Source organism: Pan paniscus, chromosome 4 (genome assembly GCF_029289425.2).
Source record: "Pan paniscus chromosome 4, NHGRI_mPanPan1-v2.0_pri, whole genome shotgun sequence".
Taxonomy (NCBI): domain Eukaryota; kingdom Metazoa; phylum Chordata; class Mammalia; order Primates; family Hominidae; genus Pan; species Pan paniscus.
In genome coordinates, this window is record NC_073253.2 from 168,229,507 (window position 1) to 168,254,371 (window position 24,865).

Sequence of the window (24,865 nt, forward strand, 5' to 3'; positions counted from 1 at the left end):
CTTTGAGTCTCGTATTTAGGAGCAGGGAGGGGAAGGGTGAGACAAAGAGAGGATGGGTAATTAAGGGAAATGGCAAATGTGGGGAAGGAAATGCCTTTAGCAGCTGGTGCTTAAAGGAATATATAGATCAGAAGGAGTCAGTAAATCCTACCATCACCAAGGCAGCAAGGACTATATTATCTACCTGACTTTTGATTGTAGTTTTGCTTTTCTTTGACTTTTTCCCCCCAGCTTTATTGAGGTATGTTTGGCAAATAAAAATTGTATACGTTTAAAGTGTACAACATGTTTTTACATATGTATACATTGTGAAATGATTACTAAAATCAGGCTAATTAACATACCCATCACTTCACATAGTAGGGTGGTAAGAATATTTAAGATCTACTCTCTTAACAAATTTGGCCTACACAATACAGTTGTTGTTGTTGTTTTGAAACAAGATATGGCTCAATTGCCTAGGCTGGAGTGCAGTGGCACAATCTTGGCTCACTGCAACCTCTGCTTCCCTGGCTCAAGCCACCCTCCCACCACAGCCTTCCAAGTAGCTAGGACCACAGGCGTGCGCCATCATGCCCAGCTAATTTTTGTATCTTTTGTTGAGATGGGGTTTTGCCATGTTGCCCAGGCATGTCTTGAACTTGTGAACTCAAGCCACCTGCCCGCCTCAGCCTCCCAAAGTGCTGGAATTACAGGCGTGAGCCACCACACCCAGCCCAGTATTGTTATCTGTAGTCACAATGCTGTATGTTAGATCTCCAGAGCTTATTCATCCTGCATAACTGAAACTTTGTACCTTTTGGCCAACATCTTCCCATTTCCCCCACCCACCAGCCCCTGGCAACCTCCATTCTACTTTTTACTCTCTGATCCTGAGTTTGACTTTTTTTCTAAGATTTTGCATGTAAATGAGATCATGCTGTATTTGTCTTTCTGTGCCTGGCTTATTTAACTTAGCATGATGTCTTCCAGGTTCACCCATGTTATTACAAAGACAGGATTTCCTTTCTTTTTAAGGCTGAATAATATTCCTGTGTGTGTGGGCATGTGCGTATAACTCTCACATTTTCTTTATGTATATGTTCATTGTTGGCCCCTTTGTTGATTCCTTATCTTGGATTATGTGAATACTGTTGCAATGAACATAGGAATGCAGATATCTCTTCAAGATACTGACTTTATTTATTTTGGCTGTATCCCCAGAAGTGGGATTGCTGGATCATATGATCGTTCTATTTTTAATTTTTTGAGGAACTTCCATGCTGTTTTCCATAATGACTGTACCAATTTACATTCCCACTAATAGTTTACAAGAGTTCTCTTTTTTCCACATCCTCAATAACACTTGCTTTCATTTATCTTTTTGGTAATAGCCATGCCAACAGGTATGAGGTGATATCTCATTGTGGCTTTCGTTTGTATTTCTCTGATGATTAGTGGTATTGAGCATGTTTTCATATACTTGTTGGCCATTTGGATGTCTTTTTAAAAATGTTTATTCAGGTCCTTTGCCCATTTTTTAATTGGATTGTTTTCTTGCTATTACATTGTTTGGGTTCCTTGTATATTTTGGATATTAACTCCTTATCAGATGTATGGTTTGCAGATATTTTTCTTTCATTTCATAGGTAGTCCCTTCACTCTGTTAATTGTTTATTTTCCTCTGTGGGAGTTTTTTGGTTTGATGCAATCTCATTTGTTTTATTTTTGCTTTTGTTGCTAGTGCTTTTAGAATTATACATTTAAAAAATCATTGCCCAGACCAATGTCAAGAATCCTTTTTCATGTTTTCTCCTAGTATTTTTATTATTTAGTTCTTATGTTTAAGTCTTTAATCCATTTCGAGTTGATTTTTCAATATGGTATGAGATAAGGGTCTCCAGTTTCATTATTTTGCCTTTGAATATCCAGTTTTCCCATAACCATTTATTGAAGAGACTATCCTTTACTTATTGTTGTTTCTGGCACCTTTGCCAAGAATTAATTAATTGGACATAATGTGGGAATTTATTTCTGGGCTCTCTGTTTCATTGGTATATATGTCTGTTTTTATGCCAGTACCATATTGTTATAATTACTATAGCTTTTTTTTTTTTTGAGACGGAGTCTCGTTCTGTTGCTCAGGCTGGAGTGCAGTGGCCCGATCTCGGCTCACTGCAAGCTCCGCCTCCCAGGTTCGCGCCATTCTCCTCCCTCAGCCTCCCAAGTAGCTGGGACGACAGGTGCCCGCCACCACGCCCAGCTAATTTTTTTGTATTTTTAGTAGAGACGGGGTTTCACCGTCTTAGCCAGGATGGTCTCGATCTCCTGACCTCGTGATCTGCCAGCCTCGGCCTCCCAAAGTGCTGGGATTACAGGCATGAGCCACCGTGCCTGGCCTATAATTACTAAAGCTTTGTAATATATTTTGAAATCAGGTAATATGATGCCTCCAGTTTTGTTTTTCTTGCCCAAGATAGCTTTGGCTATTCAGAATCTTTTGTGATTTCATATGAGTTTTAGGGTCTTTTTCCCTTTATTTAAGGATTGCATTGAATTTGTAGTTCATTTTGGGTAATAGGGATATTTTGGCCGTATTAATTCTTCCAATCCATAAACATAGGATATCTTTCTATTTATTTGTGTCTTCAGTTTCTTCCACCAATGTTGTATAGTTTTCAATGTATAGATCTTTCACTTTCTTGGTTAAATTTCTAAGTTTTTTTTTTTTGGTGTGATACTGTTGTAAATGGGATTGTTTTTCTAATTTCTTTTTTGGATAGTTGTTAGCATATAGAAACACAAGTGATTTTTGAATAATGATTTTGTATCCTGCAGCTTTACTGAATTAGTTTATTAGTTCTAACAGTTCTATGGTGAAGTCTTTTTTTTTTTTTTTGAGACAGAGTCTTGCTCTGTTGCCCAGGCTGGAGTGCAGTGGCGCCATCTGGGCTCACTGCAAACTCCGCCTCCCGGGTTATGCCATTCTCCTGCCTCAGCCTCCTGAGTAGCTGGGACTACAGGTGCCTGCCACCAAACCCGGCTAATTTTTTTGTATTTTTAGTAGAGACGGGGTTTCACCGTGTTAGCCAGGATGGTCTCGATCTCCTGACCTTGTGATCCGCCCGCCTTGGCCTCCCAAAGTGCTGGGATTACAGGCGTGAGCCACTGCGCCCAGCCTATGGTGAAGTCTTTAGGGTTTTCTAGATACAAGATCATGTCATCTACTAACAGAGACAATTTCTTTTCCTATTTGGATGCCTTTCCTTCTTTGTTTTCTTTCTTCCCCTGCCTCCCTTCCCTCCCTTCCTTTTCTCTTTCCTTTTCCCTTCCCTCCCCTCCCCTCTCCTCCCCTCCCCTCCCCTCTCCTCCCCTCCCCTCCCCTTTCTGTGTCCAGTCCCTCCCCTGCCCTCCTCTCCCCTCTTCCCCCTTCCCCCTCCCCTCCCCTCCCCTTCCCTTTCCTTTCCTTTTGCATAATTTCTCTAGATAGGACTTCCAGTATTATCAATACATGGAATAGTAGTTGAGAGAATGGGCATCCTTGTCTTGTTCCTGGTCTTAGAGGAAAAGCTTTCAGGTTTTCATCACTGAGTATGATGTTAGCTATGGGTTTGTCGTGTATGGCCTTTATTATGTTGAGGTACGTTCCTTTTATATGTAATTTGTTAAATTTTTTTTATCATGAAAGCATGTTGAATTTTTTAAAGCAAATTCTTTCAGATCTTGAAGCATGTTGAATGTTGTCACGTGTTCTTTCCATATCTATTGAGATGATTATATTGTTTTTATCCTTCAGTCTGTTAATGTGGTATATCATTGATTGATTTGCATATATTGAATCATCTTTGCATCTCAAAGATAAATCCCACTTAATCATGATGTATGATCCTTTTAGTGTGCTGTTGAACATGGCTTGCTAGTATTTTGTTGAGGATTTTTGCATCCATGTCCATCAGGGGTACTGGCCTGTGATTTTCTTACCTCGTGTGTTCTTGTTTGGTTTTGGTATCATGGTAATACTGGCCTCATAAAATGAGTTTGGAAATGTTCTCTCCTCTACATTTCTTTAGAAGTATTAGAGAAGGATTGGTATTAATTCTTCCTTCAATATTTGGTAGAATTTACTAGTGAAGTCAGCAGGCCCTTGGCTTTAGTTCATTGAGAGTTTTTGTTTGTTTGAGACAGAGTCTTGCTCTGTCACCCAGGCTGGAGTGCAGTGGCATGAACTCGGCTCACTGCAATTTTCGCCTCCCGGGTTAAGTGATTCTCCTGCCTCAGCCTCCTGAGCAGTTGGGACTACAGGCACTCACCACCATGCCTGGCTAATTTTTGTATTTTTAGTAGAGATGAGGTTTCGTCATGTTGGCCAGGCTAGTCTGGAACTCCTGACCTCAGGTGATCTGCCCGCCTCGGCCTCCCAAAATGCTGGGATTACAGATGTGAGCCCTCGTGCCCGGCCGACAGTTTTTGATTACTGATTCAGTGTTCTTTCTTGTTATTGGTTTGTTGAACTTTTCTACTTTTTTCATGATTCAGTCTTGGTATGTTTCTAGGAAGTTATCCATTTCTTCTAGGTTATTCAATTTGTTAGTGTATAATTGTTTATAGTAGTCCTTAATGATTCTTTGCATTTCTGTGGTATTAAATCTGATTTCTCCTCTTTCATTTATAATTTTATTGATTTGAGTCTTTTTTCTTAATTTAGCTAAAAGATTGTGAATTTTGTTTTCATTTCTTTTTTTTTTTTTTTTTTTTTTTTTTTTTTTTTTGAGACGGAGTCTCGCTCTGTCGCCCAGGCTGGAGTGCAGTGGCGCGATCTCGGCTCACTGCAAGCTCCGCCTCCCGGGTTCACGCCATTCTCCTGCCTCAGCCTCCCAAGTAGCTGGGATTACAGGCGTGAGCCACCGCGCCCGGCCTTGTTTTCATTTCAACAAAAAACTCTTCATTGATCTTTTCTATTGTTTTTTAGTGTCTAATTCATTTATTTCTGCTCTGATCTTTGTTATTTTCTTCCTTCTGCTAACTTTGGGTTAGTTCTTCTTTTTCTGCTTCCTTGAGGTGTAAAGTTTGGTTGTTTATTTGAGATCTTTTTTTTTTCTTTGTTGTAGGTATTTATTACCATAAGATTCCCTCTTGGATTTGCTTTTGCTTTATCCCGTAAGTTTTGATATGTTGTGTTTCCATTTTTGTTTGTCTCAACATATTTTTCTATTCCTCTTTTGATTTCTTTGACCCATTGGTTGTTCAGGAGTTTGTTGTTTAATTTCTACATATTTGTCAATTTTCCAATTTTCCTTCTTTTTTTTTTTTTTTGAGACGGAGTCTCGCTCTGTCGCCCAGGCTGGAACGCAGTGGCGCAATCTCTGCTCACTGCAAGCTCCGCCTCCCGGGTTCAGCCATTCTCCTGCCTCAGCCTCCTGAGTAGCTGGTACTACAGGCGCCCGCCACTACGCCTGGCTAATTTTTTGTATTTTTTAGTAGAGATGGGGTTTCATTGTGTTAGCCAGGATGGTCTCAATTTCCTTCTGATTTCCTTCTGATTTCTAGTTATACAGTTGCCAAAATATCATACTTGGTATTATTTCAGTCTTCTTAAATTTGTTAAGTAAGACTTGTTTTGTGGCCTAACATATAATCTAAACTAGAGAATGTTCTGTCTGTGCTTGAAAAGAGTATATATTCTGCTGCTGTCAGAATGTTCTATATATGTCTGTTAGGTCCATTTGGTCTGAAGTGTTATTCAAATCCATTGTTTTTTTAATTGATATTCTGATGATCTATCCATTGTTGAAAATGGAGTGTTGAAGTCCCCTATATTACCTTCTGTTTTTTCCTTTAGTTCTATTAATATTTGGTTCATTTACTTAGGTGCTTTGATATTGGGAGTACATACATTTACTATGTATACAACCTCTTGATAAATCAACAAACCCTTTATTATTATATAAAGACCTTCTTTGTCTTGTGACAGTTGTTATTTTTTTACTTTTTTTTTTTTTTTTTTTTTTTTTGAGACAGAATCTTACTCTGTTACCCAGGCTGCTGGTGTGCACCAGTACTATCACCGCTCACTGCAGTCTCAACTACTTGGGCTCCAGCAGTACCACTGCTTCAGCCTCCTGAGTAGCTGGGACTATAGGTGTGTGCCACCTCTTGTGACAGTTTTTGATTTAACATCTATTTTGTCTGATGTAAGTATAGCCAGCTCTGTCCTTTTTGGTTGCCATTTCCATGGAATATCTCTTTTCATTTCTTCACTTATGGCTTACATGCATCCTTTTTATTTTTTTGAGACAGGTTCTTATTCTGTTGCCCAGGCTGGAGTGCAGTGGTGCAATCACTGCTCACTACAGCCTTGACCTGCCAGACTCAAGCAATCTTCCCATCTCAGTCTCCCGAGTAGTTAGGACTACAGGCATGCACCCCCATACCCAGCTAATTTTGGTATTGTTTGTAGAGATGAGGTCTCCCTATGTTGCCTAGGCTGGTCTTGAACTTCTGGGCTCAAGTGATCTGCCTGCCTTGGCCTCTCAAAGTGCTGGGATTACAGGTGTGAGCCACTATGCCTGGCTATATGCATCCTTAAAGCTAAAGTGATTTTCTTGTGGGCAACATAGAGTTGGTTCTTGGTTTTCTATTCATTCAGCCACTCTATATCATTTTACTGGGTATTGATAGGTAAGGATTTACTGTTACCATTTTGTTAATGTTTTCTGACTGTTTTATAGTCCTTTTGTTACTTCCTCTCTTGCTCTCTTCCTCTGTGATTTGCTGGTTTTTTTGTAGTGGTATGCTTTGATTCCTTTTTCTTTATCTTTTGTGTTATCTGTACTACAGATTTTTCTTTGTAATTACCATGGGGCTTACATAAAACACAAGTCTTTTTTAAGCTGGTAATAGTTTTAACTTCGGCTATATATAAAATCTCTACACTTTACACTTTTTATTGATACTACAGTTAACATCTTTTCATATTGTGTATCCCTTAAGAAATTATTTTATATATAGCTTTTTTTTTTTTTTTTTTTTTTTTTTGAGACAGAGTCTTGCTCTGTCATCCAGGCTGGAGTGCAGTGGCACAGTCTTGGCTCACTGCAACCTTGGCTCACTGCAACCTTCTCCTCCCAGGTTTGAATGATTGTCCTGCCTTAGCCTCCCAAGTAGCTGGGATTACAGGCACCTGCCACCACACCTGGCTAATCTTTTGTGTGTGTATGTGTGTGTGTGTGTGTGTGTGTATGTGTGTGTGTGTATATATATATATATATATATATATATATAAAATTTTTTTTTTTTTTTTTTTAAGTAGAGACAGGGTTTCATCATGTTGGCCAGGCTGGTCTCGAACTCTTGACCTCAAGTGATCCGCCCACCTCGGCCTTCCAAAGTGCTGGGATTAGTAGTGTGAGTCACCATGCATAGCCAAAATTATTTTATATATAGTTATTTTTAATGCCTTTTTAACTTTTATACTAGCATTAAAAGTGTTTTGCATACCACTGTTACAGTATTAGAGCATTCTGAATATGACTGTTCTTATTTTTACACAGTGAATTTTATACTTTCATGTTTTTCTTTTCTTTTTTTTTTTGAGATGGAGTCTCACTCTCTTGCCCAGGCTGGAGTGCAGTGGCGTGATCTGAGCTCACTGCAACTCTACCTCCCGGGTTCAAGCGATTCTCCTGCCTCAGCCTCCTGAGTAGCTGAGATTACAGGCGACCACCACCACGCCCTGCTAATTTTTGTATTTTTAGTGAAGACAGGGTTTCACCATGTTGGCCCGGCTAGTCTCAAACTCCTGACATCAGGTGATCCACCTACCTCGGCCTCGAAAAGTGCTGGGATTACAGGCGTGAGCCACACCGCTCCCCCGCAACCCATATGTTTTCATGCTGTTAGTTAGTATCTTTTCATTTCAACTTGAAGAACTCCCATTAACATTTCTTGTGAAGCAGTCCTACTGGTGATGAACTCCCTCAGCTTTTGTTTTCTGGGAAAGTCTTTTTTGTTTTCCCTTAAGAGAGAGGGTCTCACTGTGTTACTCAGGCTGGTCTTGAACTCCTGAGCTTAAGCAATCTTCCCAGTTCAGTCCTCTTAAGTAGCTGGAACTACTGATGTGCATCATCATGCCCAACTTAGGAAAGCTTTTATTTATTTTTTTCATTTGTGAAGGACAGCTTGCTTGCTGGATATGGTGTTCTTTGTAGGGTGTTGTTTTTGTTTTTTTCTCTGAGACAGGGTCTTAACTCTTGCTCAGGCTAGAGTGCAATGGCGTGATCCTAGCTTACTGCACCCTCAATCTCCTGGGCTCAAGCAATCCTTCCACCTCAGCCTCCCAAGTAGCTGAGGTGTATGCCACCACACCCAGCTAATTTTTGTATTTTTTTGTAGAGATGGGGTTTTACCATGTTACCCAGGCTGGTCTTATACTCCTGGGCTGAAGCATTTTACCTGCCTTGGCCTCCCAGAGTGCTGGAATTACTTGCATGAGCCACCATGCCCAGCCCAGTGGTTTTTTTTCTTTCAGCACTTTGAATATGTTATCTCACTCTCTTCTAGCCTTCAAGGTTTCTGCTGAGAAAACCACTGACAGTCTTATGAGAGTTTCATTGTATATGACAAGTTGCTTTTCTCTTGCTGCTTTCAAAAGTCTGTTTGTCTTTGACTTTCCAGAATTTGATTATAATGTGCCTTAGTGAAGTTTTTTTTTTTTTTTTTTTTTTTTTAAGACGAATTCTTGCCACTCTGTCACCCAGGCTGGAGTGCAGTGGCACCATCTTGACTCACTGCAACCTCTGCCTCCTGGGTTCAAGTGATTCTCCTGCCTCAGCCTCCTGAGTAGCTGGGATTACAGGCGCCCACCATACCTAGCTAATTTTTGTATTTTTAGTAGAGACGGGGTTTCACCATGTTGGTCAGGCTGGTCTTGAACTCCTGACCTCAGGTGATCTGCCCCCATCGGCCTCCCAAAGTGCTGGGATTACAGGTGTGAGCCACTGTGCCCGGCCTGTCATTATTACTTTAAATAAGCTTTCTGCCCCTTTCTCTTTCTTTACTCTTTTCACTATTCCTATAATGTGCATTTCATTTTGCTTGATGGTGTCCTATAAATCCTGTAGGCTTTCTTTATTCTTTTTCATTCCTTTTTCTTTTTGTTCCTCTAACTGGATAATTTCAAATGACCTGTCTTGGAGCTCACTGCTTCTTTCTTCTGTTTGATCAAGTCTTCTGTTGAATTGCCCTATGGAATTTTTCAGTTTAGTCCTTGTGTTCTTCAGCTCTAGATTGCATTTGGTTGTCTATGTTCTCTTGTTGCTCACTGAGCTTCTTTAAGACAATTATTTTGAATTCTTTGTTAGGAAGTTCATAGATCTGCATTATTTTGGATCAGTTGCTGGTGCTTAATTTTCTTCCTTTGCTAGTGTCATTTGTCCCTGATTATTTGTGATCCTTGTGGCCTTTAATTGGTGTCTATACATTTAAACATGTGGGCTCCTCTTCCAGTCTTTATAGACTGGCTTTGCCAAGGAAAGCCCTTCACTTGTCGGGTCATCTAGAGGTTCTGGGTGGGCTTGCTGAAGGGCTCTGCAGGCAAGTTTGCTCCTGGAGTCCTTGGGTAGGCTGGCCTGTTGCTGGAGTCAGCAGCCAGGTGGGTCTGAGGCTTGGGTCTGTAGAGATCATCCTGGTGCCTGGTACTGTGGAAGCAGGCCTGGAGCCTGGATTATTTGGGGTCAGTCTGAAACCTGGGTCCATAGGAGCTGACCCGGCAGTGGGGTGGGTTTTGAGTCTGAATCCACGAGAACTTACCTGGCACCTGTATCTGTGGGAGTGGACTTGGTCCTGACTCCACAGGCACCAGCGTGGCATGGGGGTCTCTTGGGGCAGGCCTGTCAACTAGGACTGTGGGTGTGAGCCTGGAGTCCAGGACTCCAGGGATGGGTGGGCCCTGAGCCTAGGTCTGCAGCTGCTGGCTTGGTGCTGGGGTAGGCCCGTAACCAGGTTCTGCTGGGGCTAGCTTGGGTCCATGGGAACCATTTTGGAGCTTGGGGCCATACTTTTCTTTGACCTTTAACTCCACTCTAAATTCATCCTTGATCTCTTGACTTCATTCCTTCTGGATGTGTTGAGAGATAAGGAGGTCTGTGAAGGGAGATCACATGGTTAATTGATCGCCATTTTTATTTTCTCATCCCTTTGACTCTCACAGGGAGGCAGAACTAGTCACATGTCACATTTTCTTCCCTTGACCCTTGTAGGAGAAGCCTTATTTATTAGCATGTTGCTCTTACATAACAGGACAGTGGCTTTATACATTAGCAGGCATTTGGCAGGGTCAAGTTCTCTTCTTGGACCTATTTGACAATTATCCCAAATTTGTGGATGGCATTTAATTCATTCACTTTCAGTTGACTTGAAGTAAAACCCTTTTGGTTAATATTATTTGGACAGTTCTCACAAATGTTAATGAGCAGCATGCTTTCACCACAAAATTGTGTTAATTTTGTGGTATTATTTGGGCTTTATTCACATTTGCTAGTAAAATTTTCTCCTTTTCCTAGAAGAGCTAAACAAGTGACTTTAAAGATGCAAAAGTGAGTTACTGGTGAGAAACAGGAAGAAATTCTTTGTAGCAAAAGAGTAAGGATAGCTATAGTTTCTTCAGTGCTAGTTTAGGGTGGATTGATTGGTTTAATCTATAGCTGACAGTTTACAAAGGCCCTTTTGTGATGACTAGCTCCCTTGATGCTGTTTCTTGGCACTTGGCTACAACAGTTCACGAGCCTACAAAGTTTCAGGAAAGGTGCAAAATGGAGTTTTAGTCTCTTTTCTGGATTGGCTCCCAAATTTTAATAGAGCCTTTTCTGTGGACAGGCTACAACTGTTTGGGGTCATGAAATTACATGATTGTAAGGCTAAGAATGGGCTCCCAGAATGAGAATTTATTTTGTAATTTTCACTAAACATCTTCACAGTTGACTTTACCAGCTTATTGACAGTAGTCTGTACTAACCAGAGATGTGTGATTGAAATTTTAGGCAGTAAATGTGGTATTTGTTACTTTTTTTGGTAATCATGTCAGATAGCAATGAGTTAGATCAGTATGATGATCTATCACATGAAAAGAAAAGGGAAAGGCCTTAATAGGAAATGTTGCATTAAACAACATCATGAATTTGTTTTAAAAAATTTTGAGTGCCTACTTTTGTGGCAGGCACTGTGTATATTAGGTATTGGCTATACAGAGATGAAAAAAGTAGACATCTTTATCTTCATGGAATTTAGTGTTAAGTGGGTTTATTTACTGTTATGATTTCTTAATCTTTTAACATGTCTGTGTACTGTAATTTGGCAAGAGAGATATGCAGGATGAGAGATTTTAAAACTTATCTGACTACAGAATTCACTTCGGGTAAAACCATATCTTACGGTAACAATGTTCTTCAGAATCTAGTTTGAGAAATATTTAATGACCCTAGATTCAAGACCAGTGATCTTGGGGCATAATTTTTTTCATTCTGTTTGATCATTGGTAGTCTCTGTATTGAAAGGTGGATGGTGGCTGAGCATGGTAATTCATGCCTGTAATCTCAGCACTTTGGGAGGCTGAAATGGGAAGATTGCTTGAGCCCAAGTTCGAGACCACCCTGGGCAACATAGGGAGACTCCTGTCTCTACAAAAAATACAAAAATTAGCCCAGTGTAGTGGTATGTGCCTGTAGCCCTAGCTACTCAGAAGGCTGAGGTGGGAGGATTGCTTGAGCCCAGGAGGTCGAGGCTGCAGTGAGTTGTGATCACGCTGCTGCATTCCAGCCTGGGTGACAGAGCAAGTCACAGTCCCAAGAAAGGTGGATGGCTTTAGGCAACAAATTCAGAGAGAGAGAGAGAGAGAGAGAGAGAGAGAGAGAGTGTGTGTGTATTTTTGTGATGGTGAATTTATGGTGTATGCTATTAGAAAATGTTATTATATTAAGTCAAAGAAAACTGATGGCTTTTAAATACTTCTGGGAAAAAGGCTGGACACCTATAGGTAATAAAACTGTAATTTGGGTGGGACAGAAGAAATAAAAAAACTTCATGATTCTTTAAACTTAACATGAAATATATGCAGGAAAAAATCTATTCAGATCATTTAATTAGGCACAAGAAAAGTGGGAAGCCCCTGAGACACCTTGAGTTGTGGGGCCTGACTTAGTCCCAGCTGTGCCAAATCATGTCAAGTCTCCATGAGCATTTTAGTTCGTATAAATGGAGCTAACAACCTCCTTCCTAACTAGGGACAGTGATTTGCCAGAGATCCAGGCCCCTGCAGAGAGGCAAAGGTAATTACTATCTAAGGGAGTATATCAAATAAAGTATCCAGGAGGATGGTATGTGTGTATATGTGTGTGTGTGTGTGTGTGTGTGTGTGTATGTGTACACACACAGCTGAGGAAGCTGTATATAAAATTTTTTCCCTTATGCTTTGGGCTGGGATAGGCTTAAGTGTGGAACACCCAATTACTGACATTGATAGGAAGGTGGGAGTGTTTTGGTTGGTGCATCTGCCTGTGTTGAGGTGTTCACAGTCAAACTAGGGTAATCTTGTGAGCCAGTAATTTTTGCTTACCTAGTGTAACAAGGGCCTTTTTATTATTTATTTATTTATTGAGACAGAATCTTGCTGTTGTTGCCCAGGTTGGAGTGCAGTGGTATGATCTCGTCTCACTGCACTCCACCTCCCGGGTTCAAGTCTTCTCCTGCCTCAGCCTCCTGAGTAGCTGGGATTACAGGTGGGCGCCACCACACCCAGCTGATTTTTGTATTTTTAGTAGAGATGGTTTTGCCATGTTGGACAGGCTGGTCTTGAATTCCTGACCTCATGTGATCTACCCACCTCAGCCTCCCAAAGTGCTGGGATTACAGGCATGAGCCACCGTGCCTGGCCATGAGGGCCTTTTTATTTATTTATTTTTGTATTTTTAGTAGAGATGGGGTTTCATCGTGTGAGCCAGGATAGTCTCAATCTCCTGACCTCCTGATCCGCCCGCCTCGGCCTCCCAAAGTGCTGGGATTACAGGCATGAGCCACTGTGCCTGGCCACAAGGGCCTTTTTAAAGGCCATTTCTGTTGGCAACATATGGCCCTTGCATCTTTTCCAAAACTAGGTTGATAACTAGAACAAAATAAATCCTATCATTTGAAAAGAAACATAAGCACAAATAAATAGGCCAAAGCCATTGCTTTATTCTAATATAGTTTTTAAAAATTAGACTTCTAGAAATGATTGTGTCACTCAACTTGTGCATCATTTTTTAAGAAGAGCCTAAGGGGCCGGGCGCAGTGGCTCACACCTGTAATCCCAGCGCTTTGGGAGGCCAAGGCGGGTGGATCATGAGGTCAGGAGATCAAAACCATCCTGGCTAACATGGTGAAACCCCATCTCTACTAAAAAATAGAAAAAATTAGCCAAGCGTGGTGGTGGGGGCCTGTAGTCCCAGCTACTCAGGAAGTTGAGGCAGGAGAATGGTGTGAACCTGGAAGGCGGAGCTTGCAGCGAGCCAAGATCATGCCACTGCACTCCAGCCTGGGTGACGGAGCAAGACTCCATCTCAAAAAAAAAAAGAAGAGCCTAAGGGTCACCATCACACTGCTTGCTGTTTTGTTTTAAACTACCACGTGTACACTAATAAAATGCTGTTAATACCAGCAGTGCTACAAAAGCTTGCCTTAACTGTTGCTCAGAAATCATTCTGCTTTCCAAATTGATTCTTTTTTTTAAAGTCATGTTTATTGTGGTATAATTTTCACACAGTAAAATTCACCCCTCTTACAGTGTACACTTCTATGAGTTTTGACAAATCATGTAATCACCACTAATACCAAATAGTTTGATCACCCCCGAAAATTCCCTCTTCTATTTTATTTTATTGAGATGGAGTCTTGCTCTTGTTGTCCAGGCTGTAGTGCAATGGCACGCTCTTGGCTCACTGCAACCTCCGCCTCCTGGGTTCAAGCGATTCTCCTGCCTCAGCTTCCTGAGTAGCGGGGATTACAGGCACCCACCACCATGCCCGGCTAATTTTTGTATTTTTAGTAGAGATGAGGTTTCGCCATGTGGGCCAGGCTGGTCTCGAACTCCTGATCTCAGGTGATCCGCCCACCTTGGCCTCCCAAAGTCCTGGGATTACAGGCATGAGCCACCGCACCCGGCCCCTTATATTCTTTTATAGTCATCCCTTTCCTCCACTGCCAATCCCTGGCAACCACTGTCCATATAGTTTGCTTTTTCCAGAATAGTATATAAATGGAAGCATGCTCCTGATTCATTCTTTGTCTGGAGAAAACTTAGTTCCTCAAAGCAAACATATCATCACCTTCTTATGTTTTCAGGAAGGAAAAATGACCATTTTACTTATGGCCAATGCTGCCCAAGTTTTCCTGGTTACCTTAGGCTTGGATTGTGTACATTCTTCGCACAGCCCATTCCGTCTTGTTCATGTACCTAGCGTTAATGATCTGGAGTACATCAGAGGTGGCCATTCTCTGAGGGTATTTTAGATTTATAGGTCATTCAATACTGGGTCTGACCAACAGTTCTAGCAACTCAGAATTAAGTATTTTCTGAAACTTCCTATTAGGAAGATCCCCCCTTCTTAAACAGTGACGTTAATACAAATAGCTTTCAATAAAATATTAACTGGAATAGGCATATAAGTTTTTTATCTGATAGTCAGTGTGAGAACCGTCATCTTTTATACTTTTCCAAAAGAAGTAGTGTGACAGGTAGGAAGAAAACTAATGCTGCAACATAGAATTCTGCCCAGTAGAACACCATCATAGAAGTGTATACAGCTGGGCTAGGCATGGTGGCTCATGCCTGTAATCCCAGCACTTTCAGAGGCTGAGGCCAGAGGACTGCTTGTGAACCCAGGAGTTTGAGACCAGCCTGGCAACATAGTGAGACCTCTGTCTCTACAAAAAATTTTTTTTTTTTTTTTTTTTTTTTGGAGACAGAGTGAGAGTCTCATTCTGTTGCCCAGGCTGGAGTGCTGCGGCACAATCTCGGCTCACTGCAACATCCGCCTCCTGGGTTCAAGTGATTCTCATGCCTGTGCCTCCCGAGTAGCTGGGATTGCAGGCGTGCACCACCACGCCCTGGCTAATTTTTGTGTTTTTTAGTAGAGACGGTTTTGCCATGTTGGCCAGGTTGGTCTCAAACTCCTGACCTCAAGTGATCTACCTATCTCAGCCTCCCAAAGTGCTGGGATTACAGGTGTGAGCCACCACACCTGGCCTACAAAAAATTTTTTAAAAATTAAAATAAAAGAAAAATATTTAAAAAAAAAAGAAGTATACATAGCTTTCTGTCTGAGATGTTTCAGATACATTAATATTAGAAGGAAGACATTTAAAAATCATAGTTTATGTATCTAAGTACCATTATCTGATGGTACTTTTGATATTCCTATAGCTGTCCTGTAATTGTTCTCTTAATCCTGTTTGAAGATAATAAAAATAGTATCGTATACTAACTTATAAAAACTAAAAAGAAACCCAAGGAAGATGAACAGTGTAGTTATCTATGTTTATTAATCTCAGAATGTTTTATGAGTTAGAGATTTACATATTAAAAGTTCTCTTATAGACCTGGTTTATTATCTTTGACATGCCAATGATGTTTTCAGATGCAAGGAAATATACCAAGTTACAAATAGAAGGGGTCTTTTCATTTGTTCTGATTGATTTATTGAAATTTATGGAGCTTAAAAATTGCGGGACCTTTTTTTAAGGCTATGAAAATGATTCTGTAGAAGACCTGAAGGAGGTGACTTCAATATCTTCACGGAAGAGAGGTAAAAGAAGATACTTCTGGGAGTATAGTGAACAACTTACACCATCACAGCAAGAGAGGATGCTGAGACCATCTGAGTGGAACCGAGATACTTTGCCAAGTAATATGTATCAGAAAAATGGCTTACATCATGGTAAGAGGGGATTGCAGTCAGATATTTAGTGTCACTTTAACTAAGTTGAGCTACTAATCCATAATGTTTACTCCGTGTACCTAGGCATTCAGCCCTTCCTAGCAAACTGGAGATGGGGACTGTAGAGCTGCTACATTTGCGTGACTACTCTTCATCACTCACAAATAGCTTTTACCAGTGTTAAGAGTCCTCACCTAAGCGGAGAGGAAGGACTGTGTAAACATTATTTCATTTCTAGTCCCTTCTTAATCTACCTACCCCATCCAGGAAATGACTAGGAGGCTGCTGGTTTCTGACCTGTCACAGTTGGTATAACCAGAAGGGTTGAGGAGAAAGTGAACAGGCTCTCTTGCATTCTTGTCTAATCCCCAGATGTAAATGGGGGGACTGGAATTCAAACGGTAATGGGGATAAAAGGGCAAAGAAAGAAAAGAAAGGGAGGATGGTTATGGAGAAAAGGAGTAGTAGAGAAGAGTTGAATACCTGTAGCAGGAATCAGAAGTTTATAATCTTAGGTAGGTCAGGCCGTGTGCTGCAGCTCATGGTTGTAATCCTAGCACTTTGGGAGGATCACTTGAGTCCAGGAGTTAGAGTCTGCAGTGAATTGTGATTATGCCACTGCACTCCATCCTGGGCGATAGAGTGAGATCCTGTCTCTAAAAAAATTTTAAAAATGACAGTCTTAGGTAGGTCAAATTTTTTATTGTGAACTCAGGAAGCTGTGATTAAGTAGAATTTATTCTGCACAAATGTTATTTTTAAATTAATCCATAGTTTCTAGTTCTTCTGCTCTGAATAAAAAAAAATTAATACAAAGTCTTTACTGAAAAAAGTGGGGAGGGGAACTACTAGTAAGTGTGATGGTCAGTAAACAGGTTATTCACTCATCGTACGGATGTGAGTTGCAAAGGATTTTTGAGGACAAGAATTCCATCTGATGTATGTTTGTGTCTCATTTTCCTTTTCCACTAGCAACCAGGTGTACTATATTGTCTCTCAGTAAATAATTACTAAGCTTTTGCCTTCAGATAAGTTTTCTACTAGAAATGAAACATTAAGTCCAGTCAATAATCCCAAGTAGCATATGAATACTAGGAAAGTTGTAGGAGTTCAGAGGACAGAGCCATCCCTTTTGCCTGGAGTGATAGACCAAGACCCCTTGAGTCTTCTATAATGTTATTTATCAAAGCAACAAAAGAAGAGCTTTTAAACAAGGTTATGCTTACTTGTTGGATTTTCAAGTTCAATACAAAAATGTGTATGTCTGACAGTTTTCAGACGTAGCATCAGAAACATCTTGGTTTGTGTAAAATCTCCAAGCTCTCTTCCGACTATATATTATACCCTAGTCCTGATTTTGGTGTTTAGTTGAACTCATACTCATCCTGAGATTTGAGATGCTTAGTATGCCATGCAAATAATGAAGAATCTGTCATGCTGGAACTAGAAGCCTAGGGTAGGGAAGAACTTGGAAAAAGTTAGAACTCTGCCATATCACCCCCATTTCCTGCAGCCACAAGATGGGAAGGAGAGGAGGCCAGCCCTTCTAGGATAGATTGTTAAACATGCTAAGACTTCTGAAACATGCCAAGACTTCTGAAAAGAAAAGGTAGTGGTGGGAAGTGGTTAAAAATGTGGCCGTGAAAAACGTGTCTCTTGTTAATTAAAGTGATCTGACTTAAACTTCTTTTAAACTGTTTATAGGAAAATATGCAGTAAAGAAGTCACGGAGAACTGATGTAGAAGACCTGACTCCAAATCCTAAAAAACTCCTCCAGATAGGCAATGAACTTCGGAAACTGAATAAGGTGATTAGTGACCTGACTCCAGTCAGTGAGCTTCCCTTAACAGCCCGACCAAGGTCAAGGAAGGAAAAAAATAAGCTGGCTTCCAGGTAAATGCTAATAATGTTCACTCATGTGAAGAAAGTTTAGGAGGTGAGGTTAGGCCCTAAGTGAGTTTTTACAGAAGGACAACAAAGAAATTGTATTTTTCTTATATAAATACTACAATGAGAATATTATAATTTTTCTTTTGAAAGTAGAAGACGGTATTTTTGTTTTATGGAAAAAGTTTTTAAGAGGGGAGAGATGAATGGACTCTGGTGCATTATGTTTATAACAATAAAAAATTTTTTCATAGCTTTATTTTTTGTTTGCTTTTTTAGTAAGAGTTATTGAGCTATAACTTACAGTAAAATGTATACCTTTTAATGTATACTTTTATGAGTTTTGACAGACCAATCATACAACCACCACCACAATCAAGATATTGAACATTTTCATCATCTTAAAAAGTTTCCTTATGTCTCTTTGTAAAAGCAAACCCCTTCCTGCAGCCATCGCCCCTCAAAACTACTGATCTGTTTTCTGTCTCCGTAGTTTTGCCTTTTCCAGAATGTCATGTACATGGAATATACTGTATGTATGTAGCCTTTGATTGAACCTGTCTTCCTTTTTTTTTTTTTTTGAGACAGAGTCTCGCTCTGTCACACAGGCAGTGGCCTGATCTCAGCTCACTGCAACCTCTGCCTCCAGGGCTCAAGGGATCTTCCCACCTCAGCCCCCTAAGTAGCTGGGATTATAGATGTGACCCACCATGCCCAGCTAATTTTTGTATTTTTTGTAGAGATGGGGTTTCACCATGTTGCCCAGGCCTCCCAAAGTGCTGGGATTACAGGCGTGAGCCAGTGCGCCCAGCTGAATCTGTATTCTTTCACTCAACATGACACATTTGAGATTCATCCATATTGTTGCCTGGAGTAATAATTTGTTCCTTTTGGTTGCTGAGTTGTATTCCTTTGGGTGGGGATATACTACAGTTTATCCATTCACCAGTTGAAGGGCATTTGGGTTGCCTCCAGTTTTTGGCAATTATGAATAAAACCACCATCAATGTTGACTTACAAATGTTTGTGTGAATATATTTCCATTTCTCTTAGATAAATATCCAAGCATATATGCTTATAAGAAACTGCCAAACTATTCTCCAAAGTAGCTATATGTGCTGTTTTACTTTCCTGCTAGCAACACATGAGGGTTCCACTTCACATCCTGTACAACTTTTGGTATTATCAGTTTTTGTTTGTTTTTATTTTTGTTTTTTAGCCACTTTAATAGGTGTGTGCTGATATAGCTTTATTTTTAAATGTGTGCTAAATTTTTAAAAATCAATTTGCATAAATGATTATGTTGTGTTTTCTGGTAACTCAGTTATTTGTTAAATGTCAGTAGGCAGCAGTTTTGGATTGCTATTAGAAAATGAAAGATGAAAATTCACTTAAAAAAGAAAGCAAGCTGGGCATGGTACCTCATGCCTATAATCCCAGCACTTTAGGAGGCCAAAAAGGGAGGATCACTTGCAGCTAGGAGTTGGAGAGTAGCCTGGGCAACATAGCGAGACCCCTTCTCCATAATTAAAAATAATAAAATTAAAATTAAGAAAAAGAAAGTGAACTAACTGCTCCTTCCTTTCACAGAGCTTGTCGGTTAAAGAAGAAAGCCCAGTATGAAGCTAATAAAGTGAAATTATGGGGCCTCAACACAGAATATGGTAAACCTAAAGTTTTAAGAAGTTGATTAACCACCTATTGATTTGCTGACCACTCTCTCTTTTCTTTGGTTTGTGATTTGCTTTCGCTGTATTCTGCCTAGTTTTTGGCTAGCCTCCTATTTGTTTATCTGTTCAGTAAGCCACATGCTCACTTTCCTTCAGTCTTGTCCGCCTTTTAATATAAGTTTCTGTACTGCTGACTTCCCAATCCACATCTCATCTTTACACTAACAAGCTGATCCACATTGTGACCATGATAATTTATTTATTTTTTTCTGTAAAAGATGTGGAAAGTTTTACTAGTAAATTAAGAATAGGCAGCAAAAACAACCCGCACTTCTCGAAAGATCACAATAATTTCTTCTATTTTATAATTGTGTTACTGGATTAGCCAGTTTTGTTGACTGATTTTAATATTTTCCCTAAATTGAATAATGATATTTTAGGCTTCGTATTAATAATTCAGACCTGTGTTTTTCAGATTTGATTGCTCATTGGAATTGTCTGTGTACTTGGTTAAAATACACATTTCTAGGCTTCTCTGCAGATCTTCTGAATTAGATTGTGTACAAGTAGAACTCAAGAATCCATATTTTTAACACTTCTCAGATCATTCTCTTTTTGTGTGTGTGAGACAGGATCTTACTCTGTTGCCCAGGCTAGAGTGCAGTAGTTTGATCACAGCTCACTGCAGCCTCCACCTTCTGGGCTCAGGTGATCCTCCCACTGCAGCCTCCCGGGTATCTGGGAATACAGGAGTGCACTACTACGCCTGGCTGCTTTTTTGCATTTTTCATAGAGGTGGAGTTTCTACTGTGTTGCCCAGGCTGGTCCCAATTTTGTGGGCTCAAGCAATCTGCCCACCTCAACCTCCCAAAGTGCTGGGATTACAGGCATGAGCCGCTGCACCCAGCCAAGATTTTATTTTTTTTATTTTTTTTATTTTTGAGACGGAGTCTCGCCCTGTTGCCCAGGATGGAGTGCAGTGGCACGATCTCGGCTCACTGCAACCTCTGCTTCCCAGGTTCAAGCAGTTCTCTTGCCTCAGCCTCCTGAATAGCTGGGACTACAGGCCCACGCACCACACCTTGCTAATTTTTGTATTTTTAGTAGAGACAGGGTTTCACCACGTTGGCAAGGCTGGTTTCGAACTCCTGACCTCAGGTGATCCACCTGCCTAGGCCTCCCAAAGTGCTGAGATTACAGGCATGAGTTACTGCACCCGGGCCCAAGATTATTCTTAATGGAACCATTCTAGCACTTACTCAGGAACTACTGGCTTTGATCTAAACCAAAGTGCTTCTCAGCATTTCACATTGTAGCACATGTAGAAAATTATCATCTCTGAGGCATCACGGAATATAACAAGAGTAGGCTGCTCATGGGAGGAGGTCCCCATGAGCTGAGGGGATAATTATCTTACACATCTAGAACCCTTTTACAGCACTTCAGGGGTATGGGAAGCTCTGGTTTTGATCTTCTGTGATAAGAACACCTCCTTTCTCACTTATTTTGTTTAAGCCTGGTGTTATAAGAGTGTATTCCTTTGCCTCAAAAATTGTCCTCTTCGATGTGTAGTTCTTTTGGGCAAGTTGAATCTGAAAGTGAAACAGTGTGAACAATGACCAATTATTTGTTTCTAGAGGTTTTCTTAAGTTTAGCATGTCTGGCACATAGGTGTTCAATAAACTGTGCAGTTTTTCTTAATCTTTTATCTTGATTATTTTGTTTCCTTTGGTGAGGGCAGAAAAAGAATTTCCAACTGTAAAGTTTTCAACTTATGAAATGAACTTAATGTTTTATTTAATAGCCACTCAGTAAATGAATTAGATAAAATAATTGTTGGTGTGTTGAAATGCAAAGCTATCCATTTTCCTATTGTTCTTTCTTACTATTGAAACATTTTGGCCTTGAGCTCTGTTAGTGGTGCCCTGGCCGCCTCCTAGATATCTGGAAGTCACTCTGTTACTTTTTTGTGGAACACTTATTATCCATTACCTATCAGCCCAATAGTTTCTAGAATTTGTGATTTACAATTTGAAAAATATTTTGAGACTTGAGAACATAGGCTTACCAACTTTATATTTTGCCAAGTGAGAACAATAAAAAGAACATCATCTACTGTTACTATAATTTCATATAAGGAAGGATATTTTAGTATTAAAAATTTGAGAAGGGCATAATCTCATAATAGAAAATAAATTTAGCTTTATGAAAAATGTACTCTGTTGTCTTTATCATTTTTAATATGTCATGAACTGGCATTGTTCCAGGGACTAGCTTCAGGGGCCCACTGTACTACTCATCTCATCCTATCCCACCAAACTTCCTTCTGTTGATTCCTCCTGACAAAGCTCACTGGAGACTGCTGTGTGAATCCTGTGGAAACTTGTTGACTCAGAATGAGAAATAGAACTGTTAGCTTTTCACCCTGACTGATGTATTTTGTCCCTAAGGAAAGCTATATGGAAACATTAAAACCAGAAAATCCCTTGATGAATATGGCATCAGAGGAGGAGGATCTGTTTATGAGTTGAATGTTTGGACTCAATTTCTGAGAGCCAGGTGCTTCTATTTCCTAAACCAGAGGTTTGCGGTAGCATGAGAGCCCTTTCCCTTTTCTCTCCTTGCCCCGTAATGTGTTTGGGCACTGTCAAGGCTTGAGAAGAACTATTCTGCTCAGTTTTACTTTAGATTTTATAGTGTTTTTTCTTTTTCTTTTCTTTTTCTTTTCTTTTTTTTTTTTTTGAGACAGAGTTTCACTCTTGTTGCCCGGGCTGGAGTGCAATGGCGCGATCTCGGCTCACCGCAACCTCTGCCTCCTGGGTTCAAGCAATTCTGTTGCCTCAAGCCTCCCGAGTAGCTAGGATTACAGGCATGCACCACTATGCCTGGCTAATTTTGTATTTTTAGTAGAGACAGGGTTTCTTCATGTTGGTCAGGCTGGTGTCGAACTCCCGACCTCAGGTAATCTGCCTGCCTCGGCCTCCCAAAGTGCTGGGATTACAGGCATGAGCCACTGTGTCCGACGTGTGTTTTCTCTTTTAAAAGTAACTTTATTTACTTTTAACCTGTTGAATATGGGAGAACTCCATTGTTTTCCCTAAGTCTAGCCTTTATGCAAATATCTTTGAGTAAGTAGTCTTCTCTTTCAATTATTCATGGGGAAGAAACACAGATTTTTTGTTTCAAGTGATATAGGAGGTTAGCTGTACTTTCCTTGTTCAATGACACATTTTACATATATTGGCCCTGAATGTAGTTTTGCTTTGTTTTTTTTTTGAGACGGAGTCTCGCTCTGTTGCCCAAGCTGGAGTGCAGTGGTGCAATCTCAGCTCACTGCAAGCTCTGCCTCCCAGTAGCTGGGACTACAGGCACCCGCCACCACACCTGGCTAATTTTATTTTTTTGTATTTTTAGTAGAGATGGTGTTTCACCGTATTAGCCAGGATGGTCTTGATCTCCTGACCTCGTGATCCACCCGCCTCGGCCTCCCAAAGTGCTGGGATTACAGGCATGAGCCACCGCGCCCGGCCCCTGAATGTAGTTTTAAATTGTCCCTCTCACTTTCCTCTTCAACTGCAGTTTAGATTGGCCCCTTCTCAGTATTGCTAGATGAAGAATAACAAATCACTGGTTTTTACACCAGGCATTGTGGCATGCTTCTGTAATCCCAGTTACTCAGGAGGCTGAGGTGGGAGGATTGTTTGAGACTAGCCTGGATGATAGAGAAATACCCCATCTCTTTAAAAACAGAACAAAAACCTCAAATCACCAAGGCAGTCTCTGAAGAGGTAGAGATGAATTTCAGACTGTAGGAATCCTGTGTGCTGAAATAAAAAATGTGTTTTCCTTACAGCTTTACCGAGGTATAATTGAAGTACAGTACCTACACATTGAAAGAGTATGATTCGATTGGTTTACATATACGCATACATATGTGAAACAATCAAGATAATGAATATTTCCATTACCTCCAAAAGATTCCTAGTGCCCCTTTGTAAGTCATTCTGCTCTCCACTCCTATCCCTGGATAGCCTCAATCTGCTTTCTGTCACTATAGAGTAATTTACATTTTTCTAAGATCTTACATTGGTGGAATCACAATATGTTTACATTTTTGCCTGGCTACTTTCACTCAGCATAATTATTTAAAAATTCCTCCATGTTGTTACCTGTATCAATAGTTAGATCCTTTTTATTGCTAACTAGTATTCCATTGTATGGATGTACTACAATTTGTTTATCTCTTCACCTTTTGATGGATACTTAGGTTGTTTCAAATTTTTGGCTATAACCATGGGGCTATGAATATTTGTGTACAAGTATTTGGGTAGACATATGTTTTAATTTCTCTTGGTTAAATACCTAGATGTAGAATGATTGATTCATAAGATAAGTGTATATTTACTTTTATAAGAAACTGCTAAACTGTTTTCCAAACTGACTGTGCCATTTTGCATTCTTAAAAACAGTGTAGGAGGGTTCTAGTTGGTCCACAGCCTTGCCAACATATGGCAAGGCCTATCTTCTTATTTTTACAAATCTAATGGGTGTGTGATGGTATCTCATTGTGGTCTTAACTTTTCATTTCTCTGATTAATAACATTGAGCCTCTTTCCTGTGCTTATTGGCTGTTCATATGTTTTCTTTTGTGAAGTGTCTGTTCAAATATTTTGCCATTTAAAAAAATTGGTTTCTCTTCTAAAGGTTCTTTATTCTGGGCCGGTCGCAGTGGCTCATACCTGTAATCTTAGCACTTTGGGAGGCTGACATGGGTCAATCACCCGAGGTCAGGAGTTCGAGACCAGCCTGGCCAACATAGTGAAATCCCGTTTCTACTAAAAATACAAAAAATTAGCCAGGCTTGGTGGTGAGCACCTGTAATCCTAGCTACTCGTGAGACTGAGGGAGGAGAATCACTTAAACCCGGGAGGTGTGGTTGCAGTGAGCTGAGATTGTGCCATTGCACTCCAGCCTGGGCAACAAGAGTGAAACTCTGTCTCAAAAAAAAAAAAAATAAAATAAGTAAGTAAGTAAATAAATAAACGTTCTTTGTTCTGGATATAAGTTCTTTGGCTTGGCTTTTTGCTTTCCTCATTGGCATCTTTTCCTTTCCTTTTCCTTTTTCCTTTCCTTTTCGCCTTCCCTTCCCTCCCCTCCCCTCCCCTCCCCTCTCCTCTTCCCTTTCCCTCCCCTCTGCCTCCCTCCCTCCCTCCCTCCTTCCTTCCTTCCTTCCTTCCCTCCCTCCCTCCCTCTCTCCTCTCTCTCTCTCTGTCTCTCTCTCCCCCTCCCTCTCTCTCTTTCTTTTTCTCTCTCTCTCTCTCTCCTCCTCTTCCCTCCCTCTCCTTCCATCTTTTTATCTTTCT

The 24,865-nt window shown here is 40.5% G+C and overlaps 1 protein-coding gene across 6 annotated transcripts in view; it reads left to right on the top strand.

Annotated features, from left to right (window-relative positions):
* Positions 1 to 24,865, top strand: part of CREBRF (CREB3 regulatory factor) — an 80,853-nt gene that overhangs the window by 34,543 nt on the left and 21,445 nt on the right. For all 6 annotated transcript variants that reach the window (XM_008966604.3, XM_024928755.3, XM_034960973.2 and 3 more), the window contains 3 exons: positions 15,750 to 15,944; positions 17,649 to 17,838; positions 19,423 to 19,496. In XM_008966604.3, coding sequence (XP_008964852.2) covers positions 15,750 to 15,944; positions 17,649 to 17,838; positions 19,423 to 19,496 — 459 coding nt within the window. The remainder of the gene's footprint in view (positions 1 to 15,749; positions 15,945 to 17,648; positions 17,839 to 19,422; positions 19,497 to 24,865) is intronic.